This window comes from Microtus pennsylvanicus, chromosome 7 (genome assembly GCF_037038515.1).
Source record: "Microtus pennsylvanicus isolate mMicPen1 chromosome 7, mMicPen1.hap1, whole genome shotgun sequence".
Classification (NCBI taxonomy): domain Eukaryota; kingdom Metazoa; phylum Chordata; class Mammalia; order Rodentia; family Cricetidae; genus Microtus; species Microtus pennsylvanicus.
In genome coordinates, this window is record NC_134585.1 from 828,539 (window position 1) to 839,674 (window position 11,136).

General features: G+C 46.2%; 1 protein-coding gene across 1 annotated transcript; it reads left to right on the forward strand.

Moving 5' to 3' along the window:
- The first annotated feature begins 2,039 nt into the window (after window positions 1-2,039).
- Window positions 2,040-9,745, forward strand: Trim40 (tripartite motif containing 40). Its single transcript, XM_075978759.1, has 6 exons — window positions 2,040-2,248; window positions 2,842-3,348; window positions 7,799-7,894; window positions 8,751-8,969; window positions 9,288-9,310; window positions 9,488-9,745. The coding sequence occupies exons 2-6, from the start codon at window positions 3,007-3,009 to the stop codon at window positions 9,552-9,554; spliced, it is 747 nt and encodes a 248-aa protein (XP_075834874.1). The 5' UTR covers window positions 2,040-2,248; window positions 2,842-3,006; the 3' UTR covers window positions 9,555-9,745.
- Window positions 9,746-11,136: the final 1,391 nt, after the last annotated feature.

An 11,136-nucleotide genomic window follows, 5' to 3' on the forward strand; every position in this document is an offset into this window, starting at 1 on the left:
TTGCACTCCCACCAGCAATGCAGGAGTGTTCCCTTTTCCCCACAACCTCTCCAGCATAAGTTTCATCAGTGTTTTTGATCTTGGCCATTCTTACAGGTGTAAGATGGAATCTCAGAGTTGTTTTGATTTGCATTTCTCTGATGACTAAGGATGTTGAACATTTCCTTAAGTGTCTTCCAGCCATTTTAGATTCTTCTGTTGAGAGTTCTCTGTTTAGGTCTGTATCTATTTTTTATTGGATTATTTGCACTTTTGATGACAAATTTCTTGAGTTCTTTCTATATTTTGGAGAACAGACCTCTGTCTGATGTGGGGTTAGTAAAGATTTTTCCCATTCTGTAGGCTGTCATTTTGTCTTGTTGACTGTGTCCTTTGCTTTATAGAAAGTTTTCAGTTTCAGGAGGTCAGTGTCTGTGCTACTGGGTTTATATTTAGGAAGTGATCTCCTGTGCCAATGCGTTCAAGTGTACTTTCCACTTTCTTGTCTATGAGGTTCAGTGTGGCTGGCTTTATGTTGAGATCTTTGATCCATTAGGACTTGAGTTTTGTACATGATGACAGATATTTATTTTCATTTTTCTACATGTTGATATCCAGTTATTCCTTCACCATTTGTTAAATATGCTTTTTTTCATTTGATATGTTTTGCTTCTTTGTCAAAAATCAGGTGTTCCAAGATGTGTGGATCGATATCCTGGTTTTTGATTCAGTTCCATTGGTCCTTCTGTCTGTTTTTATGCCAATACCAAGCTGTTTTCAGTACTGTAACTGTACTAGAGTTTGAAGCCAGGGATTGTGATGCCTTCAGAAGTTCTTTTATTGTACAGGATTGTTTTGGCTATCCTTGGCTTTTTTTCTTTTCCACATATAGTTGAGTACTGTTCTTTTGAGGTCTGCGAAGAATTTTGCTGGGATTTTGGTGGAAATTACATTAAATCTGTAGATTGCTTTTGTTAAGATTGCCATTTTATGTTGATTCTACCTACCCAAGAGCATGGGAGATCTTTCCACTTTTTGGTGTCTTCAATTTCCTTCTTCCAAAGCTTCCTCCTTCCCAGAATTCTCCTGTTCTCATTTACGACCTCTATTTCCTGTCTGGTAGTCCTGCCTATAATTCCTGCATGGCTACTGGCCAATCAATGTTTATTTAAAATATAATTGACAGAATACAGTTCATTTTCCCACACCTCTGCCTCAACTGTGACTCCCCCCATTCTCCAAAAGAGAAAGAGAAGCTGCTTGTTGTTAGAGTGACATAAACTCTTTTCATTTGTATCCTGACGACTTTCACGTTTCTCTCACAGGACTGCAGGTTTCCAATGGAAGGCTTAAGGTACTCAACACAAGGGTAGGTTTAAAGGGTATGAAATGATGGAAAGATATGTAATACTGCCCCCATAATGCAGAGTGGGCAACAGCCTTCAGAAGCAGGGGTGGGGTGTAGAACTGCCTAGGGCATCATTGAAGAACACCTTTGTGTGTGTGGATACAGTGTTTCCAGAGAGACTCTAATGACTGACGGGAGAAGACCTACACTCAAGTGGGTGTCATTGTTCCCTGAGCTGGGAACCCAGACTAAAAGGGAAAGGGCTCTGGAGAAAGCAGGCTGGGCACCACTGGTATCTCAGTTTCATGACCCATCCAGGTGTGGGCTACAGCCTCAGGCTGCTGCCGCCACAGTTTCCAGCCACTGCTGCCTCCTTGTTTTCTCCGCCATGGACAGTAACATCAAACTGTAAACCCGAATAAGCCCTTCCTCCCTCAGGTTACAACAATAAGAGAAACAAATACCTAGTGGTACCCTGGGCACCGCCACTGTTGAAGCTGAGACCATTAAGGACAATGATATCACTGTCCCCAGCCTCACCCAGGTGTCACGGTCCTGTGACACCACCAGAACTCCTGGTTCCTCATGTGGGGTTCTTGGGGCTCGTTCTGTAAGGCATTTCTCAAGTCCTGTGAGTTTTGCGTTAAAGGCATCAGGACTTTCCTCTTCCTGTAAGCAAATACGCCACACCCTGCAGCAAAGTCCATGTCGCTGCTGGGTGAGCCCTGCTCATGGGTGTATTTTCCTTTTCCTGATAATTCTGGGCTAACTCGGGATGAGTCTTTTCACCTTCTCTCCAGTTCTACTGACGTGTATCTATATATAGCTGGCATAACTGAAGAAGATCCACTCTTCTGCTGGCCTTCTCCCTCGGTCTAGAGACCAAGAAAATGACCTGAAGTTGAAAAGAAGAAATTTGAGGTAGGATAGTAAGAGAGCTATTTTGGGGAGGGCTCAGACAGGAAGAGGGAAGAGGAGGCAATTCCTTCTTTGGGTCAACCTTGGAAGGTGTTTGAAAGAAAGGGACAATGTAGCCTCAAATACTATTAAATGCTCTGTCTGTCTGTCTCTCTCTCTCTCTCTGTATGTGTCTGTCTCTCTCTGTATCTGTGTGTGTGTCTCTCTCCTGTTCTCTTTCTCTTTCATCTTGACATACTGAAGTCTTGGAAAACTTGGTGGTTAATAAAGACTTGATCACAAGGTTCCACCTTAAGTGGTTGGTGATACCAGCAACAGCAGTGAGCCCTATAGAGTAACATATAGGAGGGACACATAAATCTCTTATTGAGTTCTCATCAGCCACACAGCAGAGAAGAATGTCAGCTTGTCCATGATAGTTTACTTCTGGCCATGACACCATGGCCTAAAATTTAGCTTTGAACTGTAAAAAGATTCCACAGAAAACTTGCAAAACAGATTTGGAGTTTGGGTCACCTGCTTCCTCGAGGCATATGAGAAATAATGACTAACTTTAAGTTTAGAAAACACTGAACTGTTTCTGAAATTCCTGCTAGGTTGTGTTTCTTACAGCCCAGGCTCTGGCCTCTCTGATCCAGGGTGGACCTGAAGTCCAGGTCTGAGTCCATTTTCTCCTGCTCAGATCAGCTTCAAGGAGCCCTCTCATCTGGGACTCTCTGGCCTGCAAATGACCCAGTAGAGGGGCTGGTGAAGTGGGGGCCATGGTTCCTCTGTACAAGGACAATGAGGAGGACATCTGTCCCATCTGCCTGGATCCTGTGAAGGAGGCTGTGAGGACAGACTGCGGCCACCTCTTCTGCCGAATGTGCCTGACCCAGTACATGGATAAGGCCTCAGTCTCTGGGGTCCTCAGCTGCCCAGTCTGCAGGAAGCCCTACTCTGAGGGGGTCCTCGGGGATGGTTATATCTGCTTCAGCCACCAGAAGAGGGTGTGCATGTTCTGTGAGGCAAGCAGACATCTCCTGTGTGTGGAATGTCTCAAGTCCCCCGAACACCAGACTCATGCTGAGCTCTCCATTGAAAATGCCATCAGCCACTACAAGGTAAGGCTGTGCCACCCCCACCTGCCCCTGCCACTGGCTCCATGAGTTACTGCTTCTAAGCCTAGCTTCTCACAGAGGCTGTGACTGACACCTTCCTTTGAGTCTTCTTCATCAACCAGCGTGAAGCCCTGGTCTTTGTTTCTGTGTCCTCACTGTTAATACCAGGGTTTCCAGGGCTCTGTGTGTCTATCTAGGTAATCCTGCCATTGTGATGGCAAAGTCCTAGGAAGCATGGGCACTGTGTTTGCTGCAGCTGTATAGATAGATTCTGTACTAGATAACAAGAACCCCTTCTGGACCAAGATGATACGGTTCCCTGGGTGGATGGCTCTAGAACCCAGTCTGGACGTGCAATCAAGATTTATCCGTGCTAACAGCTACCTTTCAAAGATTTGAAATCTGAAAACATGATGCCCTTGCCCCCTCTCCTTCCTTTACTGGTTATTATTGTTGTTTCTTGCTTTCTTTTTTTTTTCTAAAATTGATCCACACTTTTGACAATAAATTCAGGTGACACCTGAAGATTAAGTAGCAAAACTAAAAATCTTTCCTCTGGGATAAGAGTTAGTTGAGGGGAAAGGAGACTGCCGTGAAGCTTTACTCTGAATTCGACTCTGGAACCTTCATGGTAGGATGGGAATGGCTCCCACCGACTGTCCCCTAACCTCCACACAAGATCCATGGTGTGCCCCCTTCCAAATAAATAAATGTAACAAAATGATAATGAATCTTTCTTCCTATCTTTCCTCATCCTGTCATCAGTGATAGCCTGCATTAGATTTCTTTTATTCTATCCTTCCAGAAAAACTGTGTGTTTGAATGTTCTCTTTAAAACACACCTACACACACACCATAGAGAGAGAGACAGACAGACGGACAGATGCTAGACATTTAGCTCAGTGGAGGAGTCTCTGCCTGGCATAGATGAAGCCATGGATTCAATTCCCAGTAGTTAGAAAAGTACAACAGTAAGTGTGTAAAGCACTCTATGTTTTATCTATTTTTGTATGCACACGCGATGTGGTGGGGGTGTGCCCTGGAATGCACATGGCGGCCAGAACTTTGTGAAGTCAGTTCTCTCCCTGTACCCGTGGGTTGCCAGTCTTGGTGGCAAGTGCCTTTACCCACTGAGTCATCTTTCTGGCTCCCTCCTTTTTTCAAAACTATATCTTGTTTTTAATTATCTAAAAATATGTTTTGGACATTTTCCCACTTTTTCCATTAGTCCATCCAGATCTCCTGAACATCTTTCGACAACTGCATTCTGTCCAATTCTGTGAATAATCACAGGTTAGGAGACTGGGCTATACTCAGGTATTGTTTTTAGGTTACATGGGATATAATGATGATATCTTTTAGCATGTATTCTGGAAAAGTTGAAATACCCAAGATATTTTGGTGAAAATGTAAGATCAAAAACTAACTTTGCCTTCTCTAAGCTATAGTAAATTGCCCCACTACCTTTTACTGAAGGTGCCATGCAGATCCTGCCCTGTCCTATTACTCTGTATGTTTCTGCCGGTGTGCCAACGTTCCTCCTCTCCCTTCTCATCTTCCTCCTCCCTTTGCTTCTTCCTCTCTCCCTCCCCCTTCTTCCTCTCATAGTTCTAAGGAAAAAGATTGAACCTAAGGTCTTGCATATGCAAGGCAAGCCTGCTATGCTAATATACAGTGTTCCTTTTTACTTTTTATTTTAAGACCAAATCTTACTTTTGATTCCCATGCTGCAAGCCCCCAGAGTAACTAAAATTGCAGGCTGATGCCACCAGAATCACCTGGTTAAACCACCTTAAGAATTGTACATTGTTAATATGGGCAAGCAGAGTTGTTTTTTTCTTTTTTTAAAAAAAATATTTTATTTTATGTGTACACATGAATATATGTGTTTCACATGCATAATACCCAGGGAGGCCTGAAGAGGTCGTTGGATTCCCTGGAACTAGAGTTACAGGCAATAACAAACTGCCACGTGGGTCCCTGGTCCTGGGCAGGAGCTGCCAGTGCTCTTAACCACCGATCTATCTCTCCAATCCCGTGGTTTGTGTTTCTTGAGGATCATAATCTGTAGTCCCAGTTAGCACTAGTTATAATTGATGCAATCCTCCTGCCTTAGCCTGCTGAGTGCGGGAATTACAGATACACAGTCCCACACTTAACTTTTCTTTTCCCATTGTTTCCCCGCCATCCAAAACTTCTTGCTAGGCTGCATCTTCCTCTTTCCAAACATTAGTCCTTTCTTTTTTCTTCCTTTCTTTCAAAACTATTTTTTAAAAACAGTGGTAGGGTTTGAACTCAAGGCCTCACGTATGCGAGGATGTGTTCTTCCCCTCAGCTGTACCTCCACCCCACCCCTGGCATTTTCTTGCCAGTTGTTCTGAAGATGAATGAGTCAAAGGCATGCCTTCTGCCCCAGCTAATCTGCTAGAGAATCCTGTGGCATCTGGGGATGTTAAATGGAACAGTTCTGAGATTTCCTCGTGATGTCATGAGGAAACGAGCTCTTGTCATGCCGAAGTCTCCCGTTGAGTGGCCTCACTCATCCTGGCCTGATGCCTTCACCCTGTGGCTGCATCCTCAGCCCTAGGATCCCACTCCCTAACACCTCGAGCCCCTCTGCTTCAGAAGTCATGAGCAAGCACCTACAGTCAGCAGTCACTTGGCTTCTGTCTATTTCTGTTCTCAGCCAGATCTGCATATTAATGTCTGTGAATGAGAATCACTGTGGCCGGGCAGATAGAAAGTTTAAGCACTTGAAGTTTCAAGGATGCTGTGATAGAAGCCAAAGCTGACCCCACACACACCCTGCACCCCCAACTGTCCTGTACCTGTTTCCCTGTCAGGCCTTCCTATCAATAATGGAGGCTGGATTTTCTCTCTCTGCTTTTTTTCTTTGTGGTGTTGAGGTTTGAACCCAGGACCTCATACACGCCAAACAAATGTTCTATCACTGAACTACTTCCTCAGTCCTGAAGGGTAAATTTCCAAAATCTTTCAGATGGTTGGCCTTTAAAAGACATTGTCATTATCTGGAAAGAGAAATGAGGGAGACTAAGTCGGAACTGAATGGAGAGAATGATTCAGGAAGCTGGAAGGGTGATGGTCTACTGCGTTCTGTACCTACTAAGTGCAGAGTCTTACAGGGGGAGGGCTTCCCACCGCCGTGACTCAGGAGAGAGACTGACTCAGCCTGTACTCTCTGTAAAGTGTCACACCAGGCATTGGGAGGAAATACAAAGGTGATTCATGACTACTGACTCCAAGTCCGTATTTAAGTAATAAGAGGAAGTGTAGAAAAATAAATAAGAATATTTGCTCATGTAAGGAAAACAGTGAGTGTCTGCTGCACATACGTAAGAGAGCTGATGACAAACAAAACCAGCTACACGTGTTAGGAAGGCAGAGAAGCAACTGAAAGAGCTACAGTATTTATGATCTTAGAATACCAGCAGGTGGCCTTCTTAGTGTGATCAACCGGGGCCTAATGGGAAGGGAGCTGCACCAGGACCAAGACTGGGTGTGGGGAGCAGATGGAGAAGCTAAGCCCAGAGAAGTGCGGTTACGTTTAGAAGATTTATAATCAGCCTGTTTAAAACTGCTTTAGTTACTCTCTTATGTTAATATACAAAGTAATAGTTTGTATGGTGCTGCACGTCTTTAGCCCCAGCACCTGGAGGCAGAGGCAGACAGACCTCTGAATCCTAGACTCACAGGGGCATATAGTGAACCCCTGAAACAACAACAACACACACACGCGCGCACACACACACACACCACACACACACAGAGCGCGCAGGGCTTAGAGGTTTGGTGGTTAAGAGGAGTATTGCTCTTTCAGAAGACCTGAGTTTGGTTCTCAGCACCCACAGCAGGGGGCTCACAACTCTCTCTCCATGGGATCTGGTGCCTTTTCTGGGCTCCTTGGATACCACATATATCCACACACAAACGCACACTCATACACGTAATTAAAAATAAAAATAACTATTTAAATATGTTTGTAAAAACAGAGGATTCTATCTTAATCATTTTAAACATGCTGAATAAGACAACTGCACTATCCCAATCTTGTCTCATGCATTTAGAGTTATTGGCATTGTGTGTGTGTGTGTGTCTTTGAAAGTCAGAAAAGAGGAGGGTGCTGGGATCCCTAAAACTGGAGGTACAGCAGTTGTGAGCTGCCCAGTGTGGGTGCTGGGAACCGAATTCAGGTCTCCTGAAGGCCAGCAACACCTCTTAACTGCTGAGCCATGCCCCAGAAATTGTTTTGTTTTGTTTTCTGAAACAGGTGTCAGTACATAGTACTGGCTGACCTGGAACTCACTGTGTAGACCACACTGGCCTCAAACTCTGAGGTCCAGCTGCTGGGGTTAAAAGTGAACAGCATTCTGCCCGTAGCTTCCCTGAGATACTGCCTCACCCTCCAGTTGACAACACCTGTGTCTGTCTCTAGGAAAGACTCACCCGCAGAAGCAGAAAGCTCAGAAAGGACCTGGGGGAACTTCAACGGCTGAAAGCTCAGGAAGGGGAGATGCTGCATGCTTCACAGGTGAGTGGCTCAGTCCCACAGATGGTCTAGAGTCCGGAAGGACCTCTCCTTTTGTTGTGGACAACTGTTCCTGGAGCAGCCTGCTGTGGAATTATGGTCATGTAGGCTGAAAACCGGGGTTTGGGGCTTGACTCTGAGATTGGTGAACAGAATGACTTGGGATGTGTGAACCTTCTGAACTCCATACATCTTTCTTCTTAAGGAAAAACACCTGTTCTCCCAGGTACGTGGTGAGAATTAAGAGAGTTGAAAATCACAACACATCTTGTCCTTGACAAGCACACTTTTCTATCTCGCTCACTTGGGTGAGCTCTCTCCTCACTTACGGGGTTAAAGGCAGACACCAAAAGAACATAGCTGAGCTGTGTGCACACCCGTGTGCGTGCGTGTGAGTGTGTGTGTGTGTGTGCGTGCGTGTGTGTGTCTCTGTGTGTGTGTGAGTGCGTGTGTGTGCATGTGTGTGTGTGCGTGCGTGCGTGTGTGCGTGTGTGTGTGAGTGTATGCGTGTGTGTGAGTGTGTGTGCATGTGTGCGTGCGTGCGTGTGTGTGTGTGAGTGCATACGTGTGTGTGTGTGAGTGTGTGTGTGTGTGTGAGTGCATACGTGTGTGAGTGTGTGTGTGTGTGTGTGTGTTGCGCTATGGCAGGACCTATTATCTGTAGATGTGCTGGGCACCGTGAGGTGGGAAGGGAGGTGCTTTGTGAAGAGTCCTATTGCTTCTGCAGTACAATGGCTGGTGAGGTAAGAACACGAAGGAAGAGGAATAAAGGTCAATATTCCCACCTGGCTGTTCAGTGCTTAGAGATCCAGGGGCTCTATCACCAAGTCTCAGGGTAGCTCCTCTTCTGTGGTTTCAGGTGGATTGGGGGAGCTACAGGCCAGGAGCTGAGTTGCAGAGCCAAGATCAAACCACAGAACAGCTGAAGGCCCCACCACAGCATCGTCTGGACCACCAAGAGGGCCAGCCAGCGGAGGCGGTCAGGATCTTTCACTTCTCTGAAGCAGTAGCACAGCTCAGCATCCTGGTTTCTGGACTGGAAAGGATGGCCAAGGAATTGGATGCCAGAACTCTGAAGGTGTACTTCCTACGGCACCCCCAAATTCAGGGAGGGATTCTTGGATTAGTAAACAGCCTGCCAGCAGGTCCTTTCTGGGAGGTGTAAGGGGACGTGTTCCCAGGATATGTGATGATTGGGGTGTGTATGTGTTTGTGTGTGTTGAGAGAGGCTTCTAAGGGCCACACCATGATACCACAGAATGAGGAGCAGAAGAAAGGGGTTATGCCCGCCAGCTTTCGTGGTGGCATGCAGACTGACCTTCAAGCGTGAGCTAGGATGGGCATTCAGTGGCAAGAACACAGTAACTGACTGTGATTGTCACCTTTTCTCTCCCAGGATGCCAGTGACTTACTGGACAGGTATGACCCCCCCTCCCTCCGTCCCACACTTGAAGACACATGCAGATCCACATGGCATAGATGTGCATATGGGCTAAATTGAAGTCAAGGAGACGTACTTGGTACCTTCATATGGCACGGGCAGCGGAAGCTCCAGTAGGATATATATGAATGTGTGAATGATTTCTTTGATTTCAGGAGTGCGCCCCAGAAATTAGAAGGACTCCTCTCTCATCTTCCTCCAGCTGGTCCAAACCTCAGTTAGTGTTCCTGGTGTGTTCTCTCCTGATGCCTTAACCTCTGACGCTCGGACACAGTCTCCTTCCTAAGCCAGGCTTGAGCTGTGGCTCCTTGTGGCCAGGCATTTCAGATCTCCAGCACGTCCAGGGCCATCTGTGCAATCTCCATGTTACCTGTGAACTGCTGGAGCACCTGCTGTCCTTGGTCTCGTGTGAGCATCCACCTCAGCGTACAGAGGTTGACAGGTTTATTGGAGTGATATTTCTTCTGACTGGATAGAACCTCCTGTCTGTACTGTCTGCATAGTTTGCTCATTACGACTGCTGCAAACAGTTGCAAGGATGATGTCTACAGTCCTCACCCTCATGGCCCTGTACATGTGTAACCTTGTCCCGCGTGTGAGTGGCGTCTGTGACTTCCTTCTCATCAAAGGGATACAGCAGAGGTGACGAAGGTACTGGAGTGACCATATCTCCTTCCCCTGGACTCTTGCCAATTGATGCATTCTAGAAACTTCTTGCTAAAGTTAGTGGCGCTGAGGGGAAAGACATGTGGGCAGCTCCTAGGTTCCCAGAACAGCCTAATGGTCCAGCTGACAGGAATCAGGGGGCCTGGGTCTTACAGTCGCAAGAGAATGAATTCTGCTAACACTGTAAGCAAAGCTGGAAGTAAATCCTTCTTCTGGGAACTGGTAGTCCCCAACTTCTTACCCTGCCAAAGTTTCCAGAAGGCCTGAAAAATGGTAGAAAAATTCTTTTTTCCCCCTTATTTCTTTGTCTGTTTTTATAATAAACTTTCCTATTTAAACAAACCGGGATGGGTCTCTCTTCTTTGCAATAGAAAGCTTTTTCAGCATAAGTGTGGAAAGTCAGGAGTCAAACCTGTGCCTGCCAGGTAAAGTGTGTGAATTATCTTTCAGAATGGCGGTCAGTTGTAGTGAGCATAGTCGGCATCAAAATCCTCCCCAGGGCCACACGACCACCAGTTTCCAAACGAAACTGTCTGGAAAGGTGTTTAACAGATCAGAAGCTGGACATGGATTCTAAAGTCCTCGGTGTATGATATTGGATGAGCAAATAATCAAATTTCACCAGGCCTCAGCTCTCCCCTCCTCTTCCTTCTCATTCACTCGCCCCAGCCCCACCCCATGCTTTTTCTTTCCTCTCCCTTCAACAGGGATTAGTGTGGGTCAGGCTAGCATCAAATTTGCTGTCTTACTGTGAGGCAGAGGCTGACCTTGAATTCCTGATCTTCCTGCTTCTACCTACCGAGACTTACAGACACTACCACGCACAGCTGCCTCCTTCGTGCGGACCAGCGAGATGGCTCGGTAAATAAAACACTCGCTGTGTAAGCATGGAGACTGGAGTTCGGAGCCCCAGAACACATGTAAAAGCTGAGTAGCTGCCTATGATCTGAGCTCTCACAGGGAAAAATCAGGATCCCCAAATCAACTAGCTAGCTAGACTAACCAGAACCAGTGAGCTCGGAGTTCAGCAAGAGACCCTAGCAAACAAGTAGAGAGTGACCGAGAAAGACATCTGACAACAGCCTCAGGGCCCACACACATGTGTACTTGAAACCATACCCATGCGTACCCACACATA

Excerpts from the sequence above, each read along its gene's own strand:
- Trim40 (XM_075978759.1), top strand. The coding sequence starts at position 3,007 with ATGGTTCCTCTGTACAAGGACAATGAGGAGGACATCTGTCCCATCTGC. Across the intron at positions 8,970-9,287 it reads TGGATGCCAGAACTCTGAAG|GATGCCAGTGACTTACTGGA; the intron begins GTGTACTTCCTA and ends TTTCTCTCCCAG. Across the intron at positions 9,311-9,487 it reads GCCAGTGACTTACTGGACAG|GAGTGCGCCCCAGAAATTAG; the intron begins GTATGACCCCCC and ends CTTTGATTTCAG.